Raw genomic sequence first — 22584 nt, forward strand, 5'->3', positions numbered from 1 at the left:
TTGTAAATACATTTTGTGTTGTATGTGTGAACAGAATAGAAGAAGAAGAAGAAGAAGAAGAATGGACGCCGACAATCAGAGTGACTGATTCTTGTGCCGGCGAGTCTGTGGCAGCGGGGCGATCGCCATCTCTGGGTAAACACTGTAACCGTATCCCGCAACCGTGTGTGTGTGCGTGTGTGTTCGTGTGTGTGTGTACAGTAGCAGAAGGCGGGGGCTGTGCTGCTGCCTGCACCAGCCACAGCGGACGCGGACACACACACACGGCGTCAATGCAGGACTGACGCTTTGTTTGTCTCCCACACACACACTCGGACTCGGAGACGGACTCGGACTCTGTCACTTCACATGTTGGACCCGCTGCGCCCTTCCTCCTCTCCTCCTCCTCCTCTTCCTCCTCCTCCTCCTCTTCTCGTCTGTAACCTCCAGATGATCGGGGCTGCACGCTTGGACTAAAATGGGCTTCTAATGGTGCAAACAGCGGACGCTCTCGCCTGCGCACCGCCGGGGGACGCTTGGTTATGTTTGCCAGGGAATAAAACTGTGTAGCCGAAGGCGCAAGAAGACCGTTTCCATGGACAACACGTCCATAATAACACAGGTTGCAAATCCCAAAGAGGAGGAAAGTATCGCTTCAGACCAAGATAACAAAGGTAAGAGCTTCAGAGAGAGATATCCTGCATGTTTGCTCCTCTCGGTGTTTATTATTATTATTATTTATGTTGCACGGCGCGTATCGGATCTGCAGAGAGGAGGATAGTGGATCAAAGCGGAGGGGATCGACGGAAAACCTCCATTGTTTAGCTGAAGCAGAGAAACAAGAGCCGGATCCTCTGGTAGTCAGTGTGTTTCTGCATCATGTCGAGCTCAACTTTCTTGTCCAGATTCCTCTCATTCGGTAGCAGATTCTTTATTTGTCTTTACGCATCGGAGCATAAGATGTTCGCCAGTGTAAACGTGATATTTGGAGTGTTCTGGTTTACTACAGGGGGCGGGTACTCTCTCTCTCTCTCTCTCTCTCTCTCTCTCTCTCTCTCTCTCACACTCCTTCTCCCCCGGACTGCCGACATCCCTGTTTGCATCACATACACGTTGTAAGATGCCTGCTGGGTGACACAATAACCACAGATCAGCTCCAGATAAGCAAATGGACGAAATTGTAATATAAATTTTGTAGATATTTACTGCTGTTTTGTCCAAGGGTCTCTGCTTTGAGGAGTGAGGAGTGTTTCAGTTTTGATTCGATAACTTTAGGACGAGTTACATCGAAACATTCAAAGTTCTAAACGTGAGGAGCCTCTCTGTCCACACCACATGGAGTCCTGTGTGAGTGTGTGAGTCCTACATGTGGGGTACCAAGTGCATTTGGGAGATCACAGGCAGGAGGACATGGTTCATTGAGGGGGTCTTGACCTTCCTCCTTCTGAGCCACAGGGTGCCTGGAGGCCAGAGGGAGCAGAAGCACCCTTGTGGAAAAGGTCACCTGCCTGCTTCATCCTCTGCTGAGCACGACTGACTGACACTATATGATCTTAAAATGAAGCCAGACTTCAACAAAAACCTTTTATTGTTAATTAGAAGGTTGTGTCCCCCGAGGTGAGCCTGACCTCTGCTCTTGTAGCCTCTTAAGGAACGACCTGCACCATCATGGCCACCAGATCAATCGTGATTCATGTGGCACTTTGAATTTCATTAGATGTTTTCTTTATAGGACACTGTTTCCCCTTAGTTCTAAGTCTGTTAAAGCAGGCTGAGAAACAGGGCTAGAGCTTCTCTTTGACCTGCACCCAGGCCACCAATGATCACACACACACACCACACCACACCACCACACACACATTGAATATTTCAGTGCATGGTTAGGCTATTTTCAGAGTCCTATCAGTTTCATTCTAAGCAAAGTCATAGTAATTTGTTGGAGCCAAGTGTTTTGGACATGTGGGGAGGTGGAGTTGTATCTTTATGCATTATGGATTATGTTAAATGAGGTTGGGATTATGCTATGGGTTGACATATAATAGCTGCTGGCTCAAACTCAACACTGTCAGAACTTTGGAAGATATAAAAGCTATATCTGAATGTGTACCTCACTATGCAGATGTGTGTGTGTGTGCACCCATGGATACTGAATGCAGTATCATGTTATAGTTTTAGATTCAGATATTAAAAGACTCCTGTACTGATAAAAGACTTAATGTTTCACTGGAATCAGCCAGAAAACACTACAGTGATTTACATGCAAGGAACTGATACAGTGAAATGTCAAACAAACACACAGGACACACACACAGACCGGGCAGCTTCAGTCTATCCTCAGGAAGTCACTTAGCATTTGCTCTGATAACTTCTCAGTCAGGCAGGTATCACTGGGTGAGCTGCTCACTTTAATCAGATTAGGTCAAATCTGAGTTTAGTGCTTCTCTCCTGCTGGCTGAGTGACGGCAGCCACTTAGACCTGCACACACTCTTTCATCCGCAGGAAGAAGTGCAAGTGTTCTTAAGAATCCTTTCCCTTTTTTTTCTGTATTGTGAGATCGCTTGTTGCCTGTTTAACTTCAGCACGACCCGGCTTCTCCCACATTAGTCCACATTAGTTTATAGCAACGATTTCTAATTCGCAGTGCACTTCTAAGTAAGTGGTTTTCACAGCCTCGCTAGATCGCTCATCCTCATTAAGGAAGCCTCAGTCTGATGGAGTGTTGCACAGGGTCGATGCAAGCATGTGTTTGTGTGTGAAGTATCCTTTCAATGCCGCTCACGCCGCATTTGTCGTACACTAAACACCGTATCGTCTCTTTGACTGGTTTGTGTGTAAGTGTGTGTGTTCTCCTGTGTGTCTCCCCGAGTCCTCCCGGGATGTTCCGACTTAATTGGGAAGATGGAGTCGTGACAGAATGTTTGTTCAAGAGGCTTTGGACCGAACAACAAGGAGGTTGTTCTCACAGCAATGTCACAGGCAGGAAGTCTGCGTTCTCCTAAAGCCTTCGCCGCTCAGAACGACGATGACTTCCAGGGGACATTTGTGTGCCCTCCACTTGTAATAACGATATTTCCAATATGACTTGAAGGCACCATTTTTTCCTCTGTCGTTTCTCCCGTGTCAGCTCAAGGCTGTGGCAGGACAGGTCGGCACTAAATTTCCCACAGAGCCCATTAACTTTGAGCCTCATTCAACTGTCTGGTCAAGGAGCTTTACTTCACATAAACGTCTGTCGCAGTCATCAGATATATAATTTGAGAAGAGGACGAAGGGGCCACACTGGGATTTATAAATACATCCACACGTTGGAAAATCTTGATACCCTTCAGGCCTCCGTGAGAAAAGCTTCTTCCCGTCCCCTCCAAAGACAGAAAAACACAAAATCTGTCTACTTTTGTCCAAGGAAAGGTCTCTGAGTTAATGTGAATGTAGCTTCTGTGATTGTTCTTGGAACCCAGCGTTGGACAAAGTGTTTATGAAGTGTGGACCACACCTGCAGCACAGTTAGCTACTGTGAATTTTGGCTGCCGCGGAGTCCCTGGCACAACTCCGGACTCCCGGCTTCAGTAACACACTGCTGTCGTTACGGCCATCAACAAGCTCTCGGTACAGGAAGATGGCACTCTGTCAACCGGTTATACTCTGAAATCCCTTTGGTGTGGATGGTGTATGTCATGCTTTGGCCTTTTGCAGGACTGTGAGGGTTGAAGTCAATATTCTGTGCTCCATTTTGACAGAGAGAGGGAGAGAGAAAGAACGAGGGAGAGAGAGAGAGAAAGCTGAACTCGTTGCTCCGAAGCGCGAGTCCCTTTTACAGATTTATGAGCCTATTTCAGCTAAAGCTGCTCAGAAAAGCTGATTATCTGCACCTCTGGGGACGTGTTGGAGTGTTAGATGTTCCCCTGGACATGTTCCCTACTCCGGTCCAATCCCACATCGGTCAGCTGATTGGGAGCAGATGAAGGTTTTCATTCGAGTGTGAGCTTGTTGACTGATGAGCTTGTTAGCGGCGTGTGTGTGGGACCGGCCTGGTCTCATCACATCATTTGGGACCAACACGTTGTCTAAAGTGGAAATTGGTGTTTTGTGTGAATTTATGCATTCTAATAATTCACACGGTCCCTAAACAGACAGGCTTTTTTTTTAATGCGAGTAAGTAGCAAACAAAGGCGTTTTGTGTAGTTAGTTTGTGCTCTTGTTGCTCCGCTGTGGGTTTGTTTGGCATTGTGAGTAGCCACAGTGGAGTTATTGTTGCCAGCCCGAATTTCACATTATGTATGAGCCCATAAACAGTCAATCACAGATAGTGGCTCCCGTTGGTATTGTTGTAGCATCAATCACTTGCTTTCACTTACAAATGATCTCCAAAAAAATAATAAGGCACACACACACACACACACTCACACAGTCTATGTACATATCTCCCTGATGATGTCAGTTATGTGTTGGAGGGCAGAAAAAGCTTTGGCTGCTATCAATTATTCAATCATTCATCCATCCAAATGACTAGAAGTTGGATCTAAAACATTAGAATTTAAAGCTAAAGATTGTTGCTTTACATTTGAGCTCATTAGGTTCTCAAAATCCTTCAATTTTTTATATATAACTTGCATCCAACATATGGTACTTGAATGCATCATATTGAGCTTTGACACAGGAGTTATTTCTTTGCTATAAAAGTGAAAAATAGTCCAGCAAATGATTCAATTAATTTAATAAATGACAAATTAAGTTAACAAAATTTTCACGCGGACCATTTTTTTTCTTCTGTAGTAGCGGCTCAGGAACAACAAGGCCACTTTCCCACACGCGTTCCCCTTCTTTCCTCACCGTGGAAAGATAAGAGAGAAGTTAAACAGCTGTGAAGTGGCTGTTCATTATGAGGCGGCGTGTACATCTCTCCCCGACTTGTGAGACATTTTCAAGGAGTTGCAATCGCGCCGCAATCCGTCCTCGGGAGAAAGGCCACAGGGGGAAAACAGTGTGGGTTGACTCTTTCTTTCACTCCTACACTGGCTGCCTGTGAACGCTTCAGCCTTCACACAGGACGCAGCAGAGAAAGACAAGAGCTCACAATCTCTCCCGAGTGCCAGCTTTGACAATACACATCGCTTTAATCTGCTCACAGACTATATTGTTGATACCCTGCCAGAAATACTGCGTGTTCCCTTCTGACTCCGCATCTCAATGAACCCAAAATCCGTATTGTCCTGCCAGATACTGAACTTCTGGGGTTCTGGGACTCTTCTTTAATGTCTATAAGCTTCAGAGATGTGTACTGGACGACACTGTGGCATGTTTCAGATTTACATTTGGCCTCAAGCGTACCTCAGTGTGTTGTGGCTTCTTGTTTTGGGGCGAACGCTATTTCAGAATGGTTTGGCGTTGTCTTTGAAGAGGCATTTGCAGTTGTAGTTACAGTTGCTTGCACTTGAATTTGATAGCTTACACTGACTAGAATGGGGAATATATAAATAAAATGGTAGGAATTCCATCTGCACTCCATTCCAATTCATCTCAGTTGAAGACTTTGACCTTTAACTTTAACTTTAGTGCAGCTATCTGTGACTTTCAAGCTTTTCAGACTTCTTTCTCCTCATAGAAGCCAGAAGAAAAGGAACAAACGCTCCGCTTCTTCTCGTGCATGCTTGTCATGCTTCAGTTTAAATGCACAGTATTGTTGCTGGATTACATCACTTCTCCTTTCCCTGCCCATGTCCACACTTTGGCATTTGCTGGCTGTGAACGAACGAGCGAGCGAACGACCATTAATAATGCTCACTGAAGCCCCAATCCCCTCTGGAGCGACGGGCCGCCTGTGAGCTGCCGCTGCTCTGCAAAGTCCGTTTCTAATGGGACAGTGAAGCGTGGAGACCGACAGGCCAGAAGACGGGATTCATCCAGCATCCATTCAGCCCAACACACTGTGTCAAAGCAGATCGATACCCCTGAGAGCGAGGAGGGGGTCAAGGAAGAGTGGGGAGCAGGTGAGGTGTGGATGTGTGTGTGTGTGTTAGGAGACAGCCGTTGTGTGCAGCCTGGCCTTTCTGCACACCCTGGCCTGCGCTGAATGCCAGCGTTGACATTCATCAGCAGTAATTGGCTAACAGGGAGATGGTGTTTTGTCCAAAATGATTTTCCCTCATCGCTTCCAAACTGTTGGAGTGCCAGTTTGCAAACGTATCGGCCTGAGAGGTATGAAGTGTTTCTGCATATTTAAACAGATCACCAGGAATGCACAAATACATGGATATTAAGTTCCATTCAGGCTGTGTGGAGGATACAGAGAGGGATTACACACACACACACACACACACACCCTCTCTCTCTCTCTTTCTCTCTGGAGGTGTAGAAAGGTGAACAATTTAAGTGTGAATCCCAAGGGGCTCTAAGTAGGACATGCTGTGTGTGTTTAGAGATGAGAGCTGTGCTCTCACAGAGCAGACGCATGGGAAACTGTAGCAGCCATGCATCAGGCAGGGCACACACACACACACACACACACACACACACAGTATGACCTACTTGTTTGCTTCCTTTTCATTCATAGCGAGCTGCGATCTAAGGAGCGGGAATGGGACTTAGGTGCTGGTTGTTGTTGTTGTTGTTTTTCGAGGCGCCTGGCTGCTTCCGTCAAAGTCAAACTCCTCTGCAGACCGTGTGTTGAAGTCCAACAACCAATCAGTGACGTCAAGGCTCGATGTTCCAGCTGTTTGGACAGATGCTGGAGCTTTTGGGTCACACGTCCGCCTTGTTACTTAAGACTGAAGCTTAAACAGAGATCTGTGATCTAACGTGACAGTAATGCTTCATTTTCTTCCCAGTCAGTCACCGAGTCTCTGACTTTAACTGGCCTGTAAATCAGACTATAAAAGGTTGGAAACACATTTATTTATCTAATAAACACACACACACTCACTCTTAAAGGAACTTGTAGTTTACATGAGTATTTCTATTTTCTGCCGGTTTTTCTTATTATTCAAGTATAGAGGGAGATGTTTTCTGTTACATTGATCTGAAGGAAGTCTCATCACTTTTGCAGGGTAAAAACCTTCAAACCTTCTAAAAATACTTTACAAACCGTTACATCTGACAGCTTTGTATGACGTTAAGATCATGGATGTTCTGTATCGATCTAAATAAAGGATCTGAGAGCTTCAGTCAGCAGGGTCCATAAGTCGTGTGGGCCGTGTTGCTGCGTGTTGCGTAACTCCAGCAGAATATTCACATCTCCCTCATTATCTCTCCTCTGAGCTCTCAGTGGGTTAATTCCCTGCGCTTGTCATCCCCTTCATTTCGACGAGTGCACGAGAAGCAGCGCCTTCATCCCTGTGAGGAGGAGGGGGGGGGGGGTAGAAGAGAAGCCGGGGACGGACCCACCCACCCACGGCTCCATGTTAGGGTCCACAGCAGCAACAACATGGGTGCCAACAGAGTGATTTATTTGATCTAATCCCAGCGAGCCGTGCTGCCACTCATTCAAATATAACTGGGCTGTTAAGTGAATGTCATTTACATAAGGTCATGCTGTGTGTGTGTGTGTGTGTGTGTGTGTGTGTGTGTGTGTGTGTGTGTGTGTGTGTGTGTGTGTGTGTGTGTGTGTGTGTGTGTGTGTGTGTGTGTATGGTGTGTGTATGGTGTGTGTATGGTGTGTGTGTGTGTGTGTGTGTGTACAGTATAAAGCCTGGATAAATAGGGATAAGAAGCAAGAAGGGCAGCTGAGGGTCAGTGAGTGTGACTGAAGGCATCTGCTGGGACCGAGTGTACGACCCGGCCTGTGCCTCTCACCCGCCCGGGCCGCAGCTGTGTGTGTGTGGCAGCAGGGAGGCTTAATGGGAGTTTATTTCATCGTACCGAGCTATTATTGACACCGCGTCCTGACACTTAAACCCACCGAGGGCCTCGTCACGGCGAACACACACACAGACTGACTGTCAGCCTCGGCTCATCGGACACTGACTAACCCCGCGCAGCTGTTTGGGTTTTACCGTGTGTGTTGAAGCGGACACACACGAGTGGGAGAAGCCTTTTGGAAGCTGATCTAATTATCTGTTCTCTCTCGGTGGAAGACACACATCCTCTCAGAACAAAGCTTCTTCTTTTGTTAGTGTTGATGTCTGATGGAGTCGTTGTTGATTCTCTCGTCATGGCGGCTGAGGTTAGGAGTGAGATCAAAACATCTCCTCTCCTTTGCCAGGCTTGTGAGTGTGTGTGTGTCACAGCTGGTTGTGTTCTGTACTACAGCAGGGATCCCTTCCTCCGTGTCATTCTGCTGACACCACACACATCAGGTGGAGTTCCCTTCCCTTCCCCGCTCAGTCTCCGGAGCTGCAGGTGATAGTTGAGGACAGAAGCGGCCTCAGGTGGCAGGCGAAGAGTGGATTACGTGTGTGAGTGTGTGTGTGTGTGTGTGTGTGTGTGTGTGAGCGCGCCTGTGTGTTCCGTTCAGTTTGACTGCATCTGAAGCGTTTTATTTATAACTCGCAAACAGCTGATCACCCAGGATCTAATAGCTCAGGCAGTGATCTATAAACTGGGCACCGCTGCTGCCGTGTCTCTGTGGGACGTGAGCCCAGGGTGTCTCTTTACCATGACGTCACCGTTGTACAGTAACACGTCATCAGAGATGGAAACCGGCGCCGAATCCCACCAGCGACATCTGGCTTGAACCCGCCGCCGCCTCTGTTTTATGTTTGGGCTGTGTTAAGCACATGTCCTGCCATTTAATACCAAACCTGTTTTCCGTCTGAATTATTAAAGCTGCTGCTCCACGTGGACTGTTGTCACGGTTACCTGCATGCCTCCCAGACGCTTTAGCTGCCTGGCTGGTCAACTAACAGCTGAAGGCCCTCATCCGTGAACGCACTCTATATGGCTTCAAACAGGAATAAACTGTTCAATTTAAGCCTTAAGATCACATAAAACAAGAGATCTGGCCCCTTTTTGGCTCAGTGTGCATAGCAGTGCTGGCAGTGAGGGAGGGTAGAGGGCTATTGGGATGTTGTTTTTTTGCATATGTAGGCATTTCTAGTCTCTAATAGACCATCAAATGAAAATTAGAGCATGAAAATCTGCATGAAGTAACAACATCCTGCCGCGCCTTTAACTATCCATTGTTGCTTCCACAGCCAGTGAGCAGGGCATTCATTCATTCAGTCTGTAATTAATAAATTTGACATTCTGGAAGTTTCCTGGACCAATGTTGATCTCGCTGCGTTGATATTTTGTTTCTTTCTCACTCGTTTAGCTTAAATACAAACCCAAACATCACATTCTCTCCACCTTTTCCCGCTTTTCAGACTCGCTTCAAAGCTGAAACGCAGAGAAAGGAAGCGGTGATTTTGGGCCCTGCTGGATCCGTCTGGAGCGATGCGCGTCCTGAAGTAAACCCCGGCGAGCTTAATGCACCATAGAGGGAGGAGCCGGAGCTAAATTTAAACCTGCCGTCACATTATTGGAAATGTGGCATGTTGTGCTTTTGGACTGGTCTGCATAGTTTCTACTCTTTCCAAAGCTACAGTAACGGAGGCCGCCTCCCAAAAAAAAAACAACTCCAGCTAAGCCCCTCCGGATCATATTCCCTCTCGGAGCGCCTGGCATAATACCTCCCTGTGGGTCATGGGGTGATTATCTCTTCCTGTCAGGAATGTTGAGAATTTCCTGCGTTTTTCCCTCTCTTCCGGCCTTGTTAGTGGTCGTGCCTGTGAGCATTTGACCTCAGCCCGGCTCTGATTGACTAGCGAGGCTTCTTTTCAGCGTTTCTCCCGGTCCGCCGCTGCCTTAAAAGGGCCATTTTCACACTCAGGCGGTTTGGATTTGGGAGAATATGCTGAACAGAACTGCGACGTACCGCCTCGCCGGGGTAAATAGAGGGCACCTGCTCCGAGGAGGCCACAGCTTGGGCCTCATATCTCTCTCCAGGGAGCTTTTGTTGCATGCACCACCCTTCACCTAGATTTAATCGGGGTGTATCCTTTACTCCCACTAACGGCCCACTGCCAGCAGGTCTTTTTCCAGCCTCTGATCCGACTTAAACTCTTTAACCTTGTGGTTGATACTTTGTTGTGCAGTCGGAGTTAAAAGGGAAGAATGTTGCACTTTAACCTTTTTCTTAGAGATGTGTTGTGATCGGACAGAGGGGCTTGATTACATCGCCGGCTCCAGTCGCATTCCAGAGCGGGGACAGTGGAGGGGAAGAGTTGTCTCATGCGGTCATTGTACACGTGCATCCAAATATGTGAACATATGCTGCAAGATTGTGTGTGTGTGTGTGTGTGTGTGTTTGTGTGCGTGCGCAGTCGATGCTCAGCTATGTTGTTTGTGTCAGAGGCAGAGGGGGGGAAGCTGTGTTTGTGCAGGGTGGCGGCGGTGGCGTGGAGGGGGCGGAGTAAGGATCAGACCCGAGTATAGGCTCTAGGTCTCGCCACACACACACTCTCCCCACCCGTCTCCACTCTCTACTTGCCCCCTCTCTTCCCCTCTCTCTCTCTCTCTCTCTGTCTCTCCGTCTCTCGTGTGCCCACCTGGTCGACGTTGTCAAAATGGAGGTGTGTGTGTGTGTGTGTGTGGAGGACGGGTGCTGGGTTCAAACGGGGGGAAACTTTCCATGTAAAATGTCTCCCATTGCTGATTTTCTCTCAAACCTGAGGCGTAATTAAGCTTTTTTTCCTCTCAGTTCAGACCACACACACTTTGTCAGCTCTGTGTTTGTGTGTTTCTGTTTGCGTACGTGACTCTTATGCGGATAATGCTTTCCTACGTGTCGCTTTCCTTTTTCTCCAAGGAGATAAATCACAATCTGACTTCATCATCATGCTTCAACCATGAATGTGTCTCATTGATCACAGTTGTAATCCGACTTGGCTCATATGAGGTGAGGTGAGTTTGATAGGTTTGGGGGTCAGGACCTTCGCCTCATAGAGACACAGTGTAGCTTCTCGGGGATGAGGAAGAGCAACGGCAAGCTCTGAGACTACAAAGAAGGCGACAGGAAAGAGGAGAAGGTGCCCGCAGCCTGTCGTCTTCCCTCAGAGTCACCTCAGGATGCTTCCCGGGCGTCGCTGCCGAGCTAACTGGGCTGCCTGAGTCACACGGCTGTATGAACACATTAACAAGACGCTGTGACAGCTGCTCTGAGCAACAACAACAAAAGATTCCAGCAGAGACGCTCTGTTGATTGGGACAAAATCCTGAAAAACTTGGGGGATTCCAAACCCTAAAAACCACGCTGGAAGCCTCTAAACTGGCTGAAGCTGCTGTGTTCTTTATTTAAATCCACTCATCCTCGCCACAAAATCACAATCTGGGATGCAGCGTTCACAGAGGCTTAAAGAGCATTCCAGCCTGTTTGCTTCTCCACTGCTGTCAGAGTGAAAGTAGGCCAAGTTGTTCAGAGACAGTAAAGGAGGAATGATGTAACCACGGGACCTACATATACAGTATGTATATGTGTGTGTGTGTGTGTACGTGTGTTTACTCTGTGGAGCTCTGCAGCACTCGGCGATCCACAAATCGCCCGTGAGCTCCGGCTGCAGAATCTACTTTTATAATCTTTACAATTCTCACGCCTCTCTGCCAGCAATCAATGATTCATGAATATATGGAATGAAACTGAATATATTTTGAATGAAAGCTCCGCAGCAGAACCTCCCTCCTCCTCTCGTGTGTGTGTGTGTGTTTGCGACTGACTGCGCTTTAGTTTCCGCATGTTTAAACCGTCGTTTCCCTTTAGGTGGATGTTTATCCTTCATCTCTCCTCACAATCAGTCAGGAACACTAAACCAGCCACCATTCATTCCAAAAGAGAGACGCCGACTTGAAAAGGAGTTACAGATCATTTATAGTGTTTTTTGTGACATTAATCTGTCCAATCTGGCTCTGGCTTGATGTTAATTAACTGGACCACCTTCCCAGAGGGGCTCTGCCATGGCGACTATTTCTGTCCCTGCGCTCCCTTGCGTGAACCAACAGCCTGACTGTCCTGCATACACACACACATCTGAGGAAGTCCCAGAGAACACTCACACTTCCTTCATCCGTCTAGCAGAGGGTGAACGCATGGATCGGTGGTCTGATAGTACAGAATATTCTAACAGGAGTTAGGGTTCTCTTGTTTGCAGCGATGAAGCTGTAGCAGATGTGGAAATGAGCTGTGACATGATCATCATCGTCACTGCACTTGAAGTATGAAGGTGATCTGAGTCTGTGGGGGACAAAGAAGATGTTGAAATCCTAACCTCTGTCCCTCTATGTCTGTCTCTTTCTCTCTCTCTCTCTCTCTGTCTGTCTCTCTCTCTCTCTCTCTCTCTCTCTCTCTCTCCGTGTCTCTGCCCCTCTTTGTCTCTCTCTCTCTCCCTCTCCGTCCCTCTTTCTGTCTCTTTCTGTCTCTTTCTGTCTCTGTCCCTCTTTCTCCCCCTGTCTCCCGCTCTCTCTCTGTCTGTCCCCCTCACTCTCTTTCCCTCCCTCTCTCTCCCTCCCTGTCTCTGTCCCTCTCTCTCCCTCCCTGTCTCTCTGTCTGTCTCTCTCCTCTTCCAGTCTCTCAGTCCAACAGCAGCCTGAAGAAGAGCCGCAGCCGGAGCATATTCAGTCCCTTCTTCTGCTGCTTCCGTAACTACAATGACTACAACGCCGAGCCGCCGTCCGCCAACAACAAGACCCTCTCTCTGCCCGCGCCGCCGGAGGAGAACGGCAGCCCGCCCAAGGTGAGAGAGAGCTCATTTCACCTGGCCTCACCGGGCCCGCTGTCCGGATCTCAACCCCATTTCATCCACGGTGCCGAGTGAAAACCGCTGCTGGATGTTTGTTAATATTTTATGACAGGAATCGTACTTTGGCTGGAGAACTCCTGTAACGAGGAACACTTGTTTGGTTTTGTTGCAGACAGCTTGTTAGGGTTCGCCTCCTCCTGCAGAGCGCCGAGGCCCAGCCGAGCTCCCTCCGCAAATTTTTCCAGCTGCCTCAAACCCGCTGAACCCAGAGGTTGTTTACCATCCGCTCGCTGCTCGAAAACACGGGCTCACTTCCCATCTCACATTCCTCGATATCTGCCTACGCAAAAGCAGCACATGCGGACCACACACGCCAAAAACACACACACAGGCGCTCTGAGCAGCTCAGAAGAAACACACAAACACACCAGATTGCGCAAGTTCTTGACGCGCACCCATGACAACACACACACACACACACACACACACACACACACACACACACACACACACACACACACTAATACTGCCCGGCCTTTAATCCCCATGAAGTGGACCTTGTGTGTGTCCAGTGTGATGGATTGCCTGGCACCCACGCCTCCCCCTCTCCTCACACACAAACACACACACATACACACTCTGACCAGTGTAGTGAGGGTGTGTGAAGCGAAACATTCTGGCTCGTGGTGGAAAAAGGCGCCGAGCCCAAAGCCTCTCTACAAACACGGCGCTCGGCTGCCAAGGCAGGTACACGCCGCTAAAAAGGGAGCAGGAGTCGTATCGCGTTTCCACTCGTGTTTACCTGTAAGTGGCTCTGGACCTGGTGGGGAGGGGGGGAGGAATGTGTGTACCCCCCCTCCCTTCCTCCCCCCGTACAGATGCTGCACATGTGGTCAGCTGCTCTAACCTTCCGCGGACGTTCCTCCCCTAACAAACGAGTTCCCGTTAATTCAGGCTGAACCGAGTGAACCGGGCCATAAAAAGCTTTGTTTTTGAGGCCCTGGATCTGGATCAGGATCAGGCTCTGGATCCGGGCCCACAGTCCCTCCCTGAGCTGCGGCTCTCGCTGGATTTCTGGCCAGTCGTTATTTGTTACTATGGCAGCTCTGTTTGTTTTTTTTTTTCGGGCGAGTTGTTCTCACTTTCTGTCACCATGCTGTACTATACCTTCACCCCCCTCTTCCTCCTCCACTCTCTCCTTCTCTCTCTCTCTCTCTTTCTCTCGCTCTCTCTCTCTCTCTCTCTCTCTCTCTCTCTCTCTCTCTCTCTCTCTCTCTCTCTCTCTCTCTGATTACAGTATTGATGTTGTCGATTTCTTCTTGTTTTCCCGTCGCTTTCCGTCTTCTCCCTCTCACTCCCCCCCTCTTTTCTTTTATGTTCTCCAGTGTGACCAGGTCCAGGTCATCCCCGTTCCCAGTGTATGTATCATTATTACTCTCCTCTCTCTCTCTACCTCCCTCTCTCTCTCTCTGTCATTTGTCCCCCACAACCCCTCCTCCTCCTTCTTCTTCCTCTGCTTTTGCTGCGCTGCATGCTTGACCGTGAATGTCGATCCAGAGGTGATCCATCCCGCGACGCCCCCTCCCATCTGATAGCCGTAAAGCTTTCAAGGCATCGCTCCGTCCTTCTTTATCCTCCGCTCACACAATTGGTTGTCACGTAAAGGGGAAATGGTTTCAGCTCCACTTTCTGTTTAGACCACCAATCAATTTATTATCTTATTATTATAGTATTGTTTGTATTTTATTATTTATTTATCTTATGCAGATGATTGTGCTGCTGCAGTTTGAATCAGCAGATGCATGACTTTGCTCTTTAAAGACTTTACAGACTAATGTTTCCCCTAACATATTCCCATAATGCACTGAGAGATTCCTGATGTCTCTGAAGCTGCTGATTCCTCTCGTCATGTTGGAATCTGCTGCTTGCGTGTGGCTTTACTGTAATTTAAGTTGTTCACACTCGCAGCGTCATCTCTCGCAGCCAAGCTCTAAACTACGGCGCACAGCAGACACTTCTCCTTCGCCACAGGAAGTGCATGCGGCATTGAGGTCTGCTCACTCCACTCCCAGCCCTGAAACCCACTCAAGGACTCTGAGAGGCCGCTTTTAATAAAGACTCGACCTGAACGCCTCTCATCCAGTCACAGTTTGCTCTAACAGGACATTGAAAGCAGCGTCGGCTCACGTTTCCTAATCGTACTGCAGCTTTACAGCAACATCTATCATCACAGCACAAAGTGGAGCCAACAGGCAGACGTGTTGTTCCACATCTGTTTGCAGGCTCCGCGTGCGTCACGGTGATCAGGTGGAATTATTTCCTAATCAGTCTTTCAGAGAGCAGGGTGCCTCTGTGATTAGGTTCTGCAGGAGAGCGCCCCCTGGCTACTGCTCAGTGTGAAGGGCTTTTTATTGCTTTGCAGCTCTGTGTGTGTGTGTGTGTGTGTGTGTGTGTGTGTGTGTGTGTGTGTGTGTGTGTGTGTGTGTGTGTGTGTGTGTGTGTGTGTGTGTGTGTGTGTGTGTGTGTGTGTGTGTGTGTGTGTGTGTGTGTGTGTGTGTGTGTGTGTGTGTAAAGGTCAAGGGCCTGCTTGGGTTTTCTTTGCCCAAACTGCATGTGCAACTCGCATTCATCAAACCCCGTCAGGATGTCATTCTGTGTCCTTGATCGCGGGGAATTCTTCCCATGATGCATCAGCATGCAGTCCCATGATAAGACATGATAAATGCTGTCAGCCGGGCCAAAACACACAAAACAGCTACGAGCAGAAAAAAGGCTTTGATAGTAAGCAGAACAATTGTGTGTAAGAGCGTGTGTGTGTTTGCGTGTGTGCGTGTGTGTGTGCCCCCTACGGCTTCACCATCTGCACCGTGCCTGTCTGCCTCTCCAGGCCTGTTGGCAGAGGACACGAGCGTTTCTCCTCTTTTCTCCTCGGACCCTGGAGACAGTGAAGGCAGCACAGTCGCACACCTCAGCCAACACCAGGAGGAAGATCAGCCCAGCTTCATACAATCAAACGCACAACCACAAATAGATGAAGCAGATCAGAAGTGCTGCACTCTGGATATGTGATCTCCATGTTTGGCATATTTTACTGTTGAACGCAACGAGTCAGCGCCAAACAAATCCAGTGAATAGTGCAGAGATGATCCGGGCGACAATGACAGCTGCATAGTGTGTGTGTGTGTTTGTGTGTGTGTGTGTGTGTGTGTGTGTGTGTGTGTGTGTTTGATTCACTGCTTTAGTTTCAGTGATGGGACCATTCATGCCTCCTCCAAGTGTGTAAAACTGAGACCCAGAGAGGAAGACTGAGCGATTAGAGAGGGTCGTTGTTCAGACAAATACATATTTCACTGTAATTTAGCTTCTAAAGGTGAAATCTCGGATGGAAATGTAAACAAAAAGCATCTACAGGTTAAATATCACTATACTTAACTCAAATTAACTCCTGCTCAGTATTTGTGGTGATTCAGTGTGTATGTGCCCGAGTGTTCTGTATTTCTGTGTTTATAAGTGTGTGTGTGTGTGTGTGTGTGTCCGCAGCCTCCGGCAAAGTTCCTCCTGCCTGAGGTCAGCATATCAGACTACGGCAAGAACTGTGTGGTGATCGACTTGGACGAAACGCTCGTTCACAGCTCCTTCAAGGTATGTCGCTACACACACACACACACAGGTGCGCCATCACTGATAGGAACACACACTGAAACACTGCGTCCTGCTCATCGCTTCATCTGCGTTGTTCTTGTATTCCGTTGCCCTTGATGACATAATGCCGTTATACAACAGTAATTCACAAAGGTGTGTGTGTGTGTGTGTGAGGACAACGTAGCGTCAGCCTGAGTGGTGTGTAAGGATGAAGTTGCTCCAAACACAGCCTGTGACTGATCCACTGTTTTGCAACCGATTTCTCACAATCTGACAGCCGCAGCAACACACACACACACACACACACACACACACACACACGCCTACGGACCCGCACAGATGTTTGACACGTTTTCCACCGGCGCTGTGTTTTCCCGGCTGGGATCCATTGAGCGTTCGTTGCAACACTTGACATGCGTCACACTTGATTTAAGGCTGCAGGAGGCGTTACGCAACACAAGTGTGTATTCACAAAATGAAGAGTATCACAGTGTGACAACGGCTGTACATCACCTCGCCTTTTACTGCCATACCTGACACACACACACACACAGCTCGTTGTGTGTGTGTGTGTGTGTGTGTGTGTGTGTGTGTGTGTGTATTTGCGCCCCCAGCATGACTGCGGGCTCGAATTAGAATGTGAGAGAGGTGTGCAAACTATCTCAAGGTCACAGCAGAGAGTCTCTTTTATCTGTCAACAAAGGAAAAGTATTTGTAGTTTCACATCATCATAACAATGATAATGATAAAAAATATTCAGAGGTACATTTATTTATTTATAACGAGGTGTTCATTGATATTCTGTTGTGGAATATGAACACTCATTACTCACACACACACCCAGATACATGGCATAAGCACAGGGTGCCTCTCTCTCTCTCTCTCTCTCTCTCTCTCTCTCTCTCTCTCTCTCTGTTTTGATGCACAGGATGCTTAGTTCATCAAAATTCAGCCGAATAGTATGAAATGAACTCAGGAAGAGATGCAATAAATGAAACTGTCTCGGGAGAGGAAGAGATTGAAGCAGAAAGACACACACACTCACACACACACACACACACAGCATTTTCAGTTCCTTTTCGAGCGTTGCCGGATTTCCTGTGGAATATTTCTCTGTAAATGTGATGTTTAGATTTAGTATCAGGACAGAAACAAACACGGAACTGACTAAGCTCAGACCTGTAACATGTCACACTACAGACACACACACTGCGGAACACACACTTCATTCCAATTCAACCAATAATAATTTGGTCTCCTGGGAGTTTGGCTTCTGCAGCTCTTCACATTTCTCCTCTAGAGATCCATGAAGACGAGCAGGCGACCATTTCAGCCCCGAATCCTCCTGCTCCTTCTGTCACGTTCCTCCTCTCGCCCACCGCCTCCGTGTCGCCGTCTCTCTCGCTCGCCCGCCTCAGATCCGGGGCCCATTAGTTGAGCAGAGCGGCCAGCAGCTGTTCAGTGTTCAATCGTTACAAGACGGCGCTGATTCCGGTGGACGAGGATGAGACAGAAGCCTCTGATTTTGCATCTCTGCCTCCATCTGTGTCGCTCCTTCTGTTTCTCCCCTTTGTGAAAGTTTCCCATCTCTCTCTCTCCCTCCTCGTCACCCATTAGGCTTATTAGCGTCGTTTCTGTGGTCGAACTTGTGACATTAATTAGAATAAGGAGCTGAATCTGTCTTTAGGGCAACGGGAGAAATTCCAATCTCACTTTTGTGTCACATTAAGAGAGCAAACGAGTCAGACAGCTCCTCTCTGTCCTCAACCAGATGATGGGTGACATGTGGAAGGTCACAGGCTGGGATTCGTACAGCAAACACCCCCCCTGCTGGACGCCACCGAGCTGTACCAGATCCAACGCTCCAACTGAGGCCACTCGCTGTTTTTGACTTTGCACATCCGGAGCCGCAATAAGTGGAAGTGGCCAGGTTTATGTTCAAGGGCGTCGGGATGAGACTTCATTTAGAAAAATGTCCAAGCGGGTTTTATGGAAACGGCAACGTGTCCTTTTACCGACTTAAAGACGAGCGTCCATTAAAGGAGGCGGTTTAATTAACTTAAAAGCAGGAGACTTACAAATCTTACAAAGTATTTTACACCTTTAAAAAGGAAGTGAAAGTAGACGTTTGTGAGTGTAATGACTTTACATCCACAGAATGTATGGAGGCAAGGACCTGAGCACTCTGCGGAGGAATCTAATGAATAACTCAAGCACACACAAGTATCCACAGATGTTTCATTATACCCTAATCACGCTGTACTGTATGGATGTGTGTGTGTGTGTGTGTGTGTGTGTGGTCTATAGAGTCACTGCGACATTCACATCCTCCTATTCATGAGTGATGATTCATGGTGAGCTTTGAATTCCGTTTTTTCTTTGGCTTCTCCTGCTCGTCTCTCGCCAAAGAAGATGACTCAGAAACCTATCGATTCACCCGCTTTGCATGCAGATCAAGGTCAGCGTCCTTTATGGTGCCCATTGTTCCACTCCAGTTGAAGAAAAGTGCGTAGAAACTCTAAAACTCTAAAATTCCAGGTTGGAATATTCGAATATTCGTCTTTTTGAAATCGGGAATCAGTTCTCATGCGAGCTTCAGGAACCAGGATGTGACGCCAACAAGGAACTCCAACCCCCCCCTCCCCGATCACGACAAGGACACTAATGCATGAGGTCACACCTGCTGATAACGGATTAGAGTTTGGAGTTATGGAAACAAATCTGGATTCTGTCAGTGCAGAAGGACAAACAGCTGACAGGCAGGAAGAAGAAGAAGAAGAAGAAACCTCCTTTGACTCTGTAAATGCAGAAAAACTTTCTTCCTCCTGTCTCGTCTCACCGTGTCACTCATCTCCTCCCTCCCTCCCTCCCTCCCTGCCTCCTTGCCGTGCCTCCTCCTCACTGCTTTCATCCTCCTCTCGCCTTCCAAAGCCCCTCCAGCCTCCATCTCTCACTCCGCCCCCGCCGCGTCCTTTCCCCTCTCCTCTTGAAAAAAAGATGACACGAGTCGTGGCGTGAATGTGGCATCCTTCCGCCCGGGCCGCCTGCGCCCGCCTGTCATCTGCTTCCACTCACACACTTTCCTCCCCCTTGAGTCTCGCCTCTGGTTCTTATTCATCCCTGTGATAGAAAGCGAGAGGGAAACACCTCTCAACCAGTCACTTACTCTAAAGCCTTCGCCGTTTGGCCCGAGGCCTCTTCCTCTTCCTCTGCGTCTCGTGGTTAAGCTGTTACATCCTACAAAAGTTCTGAATCTGCTCCCTTTGTTTGTTTCCCCGCAGCCCATCAACAATGCAGACTTCATCGTTCCGGTGGAGATTGACGGGACGGTTCATCAGGTATCTATGCGTCGTTCATATGGAGGAATTCTGGGAAAGCACCAGAGGGGATTGTGGGTAACTGCGACCCCGTCAAGAGAGTGGCAGTAGAGTTCATGAATAAAGAATGTTTTATTAATTTCTAAGGCATCTGTTTGGAGGGGAGTCGTGTCGTTTCATTTCCATTGTGATGTTTTATTCTCTGTTATCCTACAGCTCCATTTCTCCTCCCGGGCTTTAAACGCTTTCTCTTTTATCCTTTGGGGGAAAATGGCAACGTGACACCAAGTAAACAAATGTCAAAAGGTGCTTTGAGAGAGCAGCGGCTGGCACGGAGGGGTGTGTTTGTGCGTGTGTGTGTGTGTGAGGGAGAGAGAGCGACAGAGGCAACAATAGGAAGAGACGGAGGCCATGTTTGCTCCCGTCCACATTGTGATGATATTGTCCGCCGGTGTTTGCACGGTGGAAGACTTCCCTTTGTCCTCCCCAGACTGTAGCTGTAACCTGGTTCAAGTAATCCAGGATAGGCTTTATGCCTCTGCCTCGGCCTATGCTTGATTACTTGCACTAGGGGGCAGCGATGAGTCCTCGGAAACAGAAGAAGACGACGTGCAGCTGTGACCATTCAAGTCTTTATGTATGAAAACATGTGATGTATTGAAATGCAATAATAAAGGGCAGATACGCTCAAAATATGCAGATATACGATATTTATGTCAGCAAATGTCTTAGTACTACTGCCTCTTGCCACACACACACACACACACACGCTGTCAGGTCCAGATCATCCGGATCAAGTTCTCCACATGTTGAAGTTTGTTTGTCGTCGTCACTCTCACCAATCATTAATATGTTTAACCAGTTAACCTCTAGCACAGAACAAAGCAGAAGTGCTGTTGCTATGGTTACCTTCAGTTTAATATACCGGCAGCTTGGGTTTGGAACAGGGGTCACATGTCCTGATGACATATTGGCTTCTAGTTTGATGAAGCCTTTTCCTATACACCTCTCTGTGTGTGTGTTTGTGTGTGTGTGTGTGTGTGTGTGTGTGTGTGTAGGTGTACGTTCTGAAGAGGCCCCATGTCGATGAGTTCCTGCAGAAGATGGGGGAGCTGTTTGAATGTGTCCTCTTCACAGCGAGCTTAGCCAAGGTTTGTCTGGGTGCTGTAGTGTAACGTAAGGCGGTCGCAGTAACGTGTAACTCTGCCGTGTGTAACAGCTGCCATGTGTTTCAGTACGCCGACCCCGTGGCCGACCTGCTGGACCAGTGGGGGGTCTTCCGAGCCCGGCTATTCAGGGAATCCTGCGTTTTCCACAGAGGGAACTACGTCAAAGACCTCAGCCGGCTGGGTCGAGAACTGAGCAAAGTCATCATTATAGACAACTCACCTGCCTCCTACATCTTCCACCCGGAGAACGCAGTGAGTGAACCTGCAGGGTGAAGCTCAGGCCGGCCTGGAAAAGGTTCAGATTAGAAAAAGAGCAAGAACATCTCAGAGTAACACAGATGAGTTTGATTTATAGACTTCAAAACTACTCAAAATTATGATTCAATGACAAAGTTTTAGGATTTCTAAATCAGAATTTTGAGATACTGAGCAAAGTTCACTATCTCATCGTTTTTTTTGCTCAAGTTTGGCTCAGTAAGTTATTTTTTTACTCTAGTATAAAATATACATGCAAAATATGTAATTTATTCATAGATTTGTAATCATCTTCTGCAGGTTCTGAGCCTTCATCATAAGGAAGCGTTCCTTAAGGTTTCAGGGGTTAAAGGGTCCACACACTCTGCTGTTCTGCTTTTAATGCCCTAAATACTGACTGAATGGATTCAAACACACATTCAGAAGAGCTGAAGTTGTAATGACTGTATCTGCAAGATCAGCGTTTTTTTCTGCAGCACAGTTTGAGAAACAGCCTGCAGAATCTCTGATGCTGTTTTCTCATCAATTATTTACACAAAACTCGTAAAAGTTGCTGACCCTTAATGAAGAACTTTAGCACCGCGGCTGAGTTGAACTCTCCGTCTGTCTCTCTCTCTGTGTGTCCCCCTCTCTCCGTCCCCCAGGTCCCGGTTCAGTCCTGGTTTGACGACATGGCGGACACGGAGCTGCTGGACCTGATTCCTCTGTTTGAGGGCTTCAGTAAGGAGGAGGACGTTTACAGTCTCCTACAGAGTCTGAGGAACAGGTAGCAGGCGGCGGCTCCGGCTCCGGCTCTGCCCCGGAGGCCCCTCCCCCTCCCTGCCTCGGCCCCGCTGCTGCACAGGGGTCCTCGCCTCGGTGCCACGAGGTCCCGCGGGCCCCGCTTCCGGCCCTCCGACCGCAGCAGAGGACTTCAGGCAAACTGTCAAGGTCATAATCAAAGCTAGAGAGGAATCTGGGACTCCCACTTTGTACAGGACTTCAGAAACACACCAGTGTACATACTATAGGTTTCTAAGAGGCCAAACGTACACAAAGTAATTTTTCTATCAGAGAAGGAGGTTTTACTATTCTACCGAGTGATATTTTAGTTACAAAATAATCAAACACGCAGAGTGAATAGACCTCTTGGTTTTGTGTTGAGCTGTGCTATGCAGGCTGCTGTCAGACCTTCTGTTCATACAACTGTGATCTATCTTACAGGATGAAGTGCCTTCATTACTGTGTTGGTTTTGCTTTGTTGGGTATGGGGGAGCACATTTACTGAAATCTCCGACAGTACAACAACTAAAAACTACAACCACAAGAGGAAACAAGTCTTTTAAATGTTGTTTAATCTGAGTACAACCCGGAGAATCGTATCTAGGAATCTCTTGAATCAGCCTGTTTAGATCCGGATGATTGTTTGCTTTTCAGTTTGGTAACGTTGGATTGTTCCCCTTCAGTGTGATTCGTGAGTGTAAACCAGTGATTCCTTTCAAGATGCCGGACAAAAATCCCGCTTTGTTATTGAA

General features: G+C 47.9%; 1 protein-coding gene across 2 annotated transcripts; it reads left to right on the top strand.

The window, feature by feature from the left end:
- The first annotated feature begins 56 nt into the window (after positions 1-56).
- ctdspla (CTD (carboxy-terminal domain, RNA polymerase II, polypeptide A) small phosphatase-like a) lies at positions 57-22571 on the top strand. Of its 2 annotated transcripts, XM_076138175.1 has the most exons (8): positions 57-653; positions 12515-12681; positions 14073-14105; positions 16228-16329; positions 19611-19667; positions 20705-20797; positions 20882-21067; positions 21715-22571. In XM_076138175.1, exons 1-8 carry the CDS (start codon positions 575-577, stop codon positions 21838-21840), a joined length of 843 nt encoding a protein of 280 aa, XP_075994290.1. In that variant the 5' UTR covers positions 57-574; the 3' UTR covers positions 21841-22571. The 2 variants fall into 2 exon arrangements, with proteins under 2 accessions (XP_075994290.1, XP_075994291.1); XM_076138176.1 differs by lacking the exon at positions 14073-14105 and having other exon boundaries at positions 62-653.
- The last annotated feature ends 13 nt before the right edge of the window (positions 22572-22584 follow it).

This window comes from Genypterus blacodes, unplaced genomic scaffold (assembly GCF_046128005.1).
Source record: "Genypterus blacodes isolate CSIRO-AG114 ecotype Tasmania unplaced genomic scaffold, CSIRO-AGI_Gbla_v1 ptg000348l_1, whole genome shotgun sequence".
NCBI lineage: Eukaryota > Metazoa > Chordata > Actinopteri > Ophidiiformes > Ophidiidae > Genypterus > Genypterus blacodes.

Bases quoted from the DNA above. Each gene is read 5' to 3' on its own strand.
- ctdspla (XM_076138175.1), top strand. From the start codon at position 575: ATGGACAACACGTCCATAATAACACAGGTTGCAAATCCCAAAGAGGAG. The intron at 12,682-14,072 runs GTGAGAGAGAGC...TATGTTCTCCAG, and splicing joins AGAACGGCAGCCCGCCCAAG to TGTGACCAGGTCCAGGTCAT. The intron at 21,068-21,714 runs GTGAGTGAACCT...TCCGTCCCCCAG, and splicing joins TCTTCCACCCGGAGAACGCA to GTCCCGGTTCAGTCCTGGTT.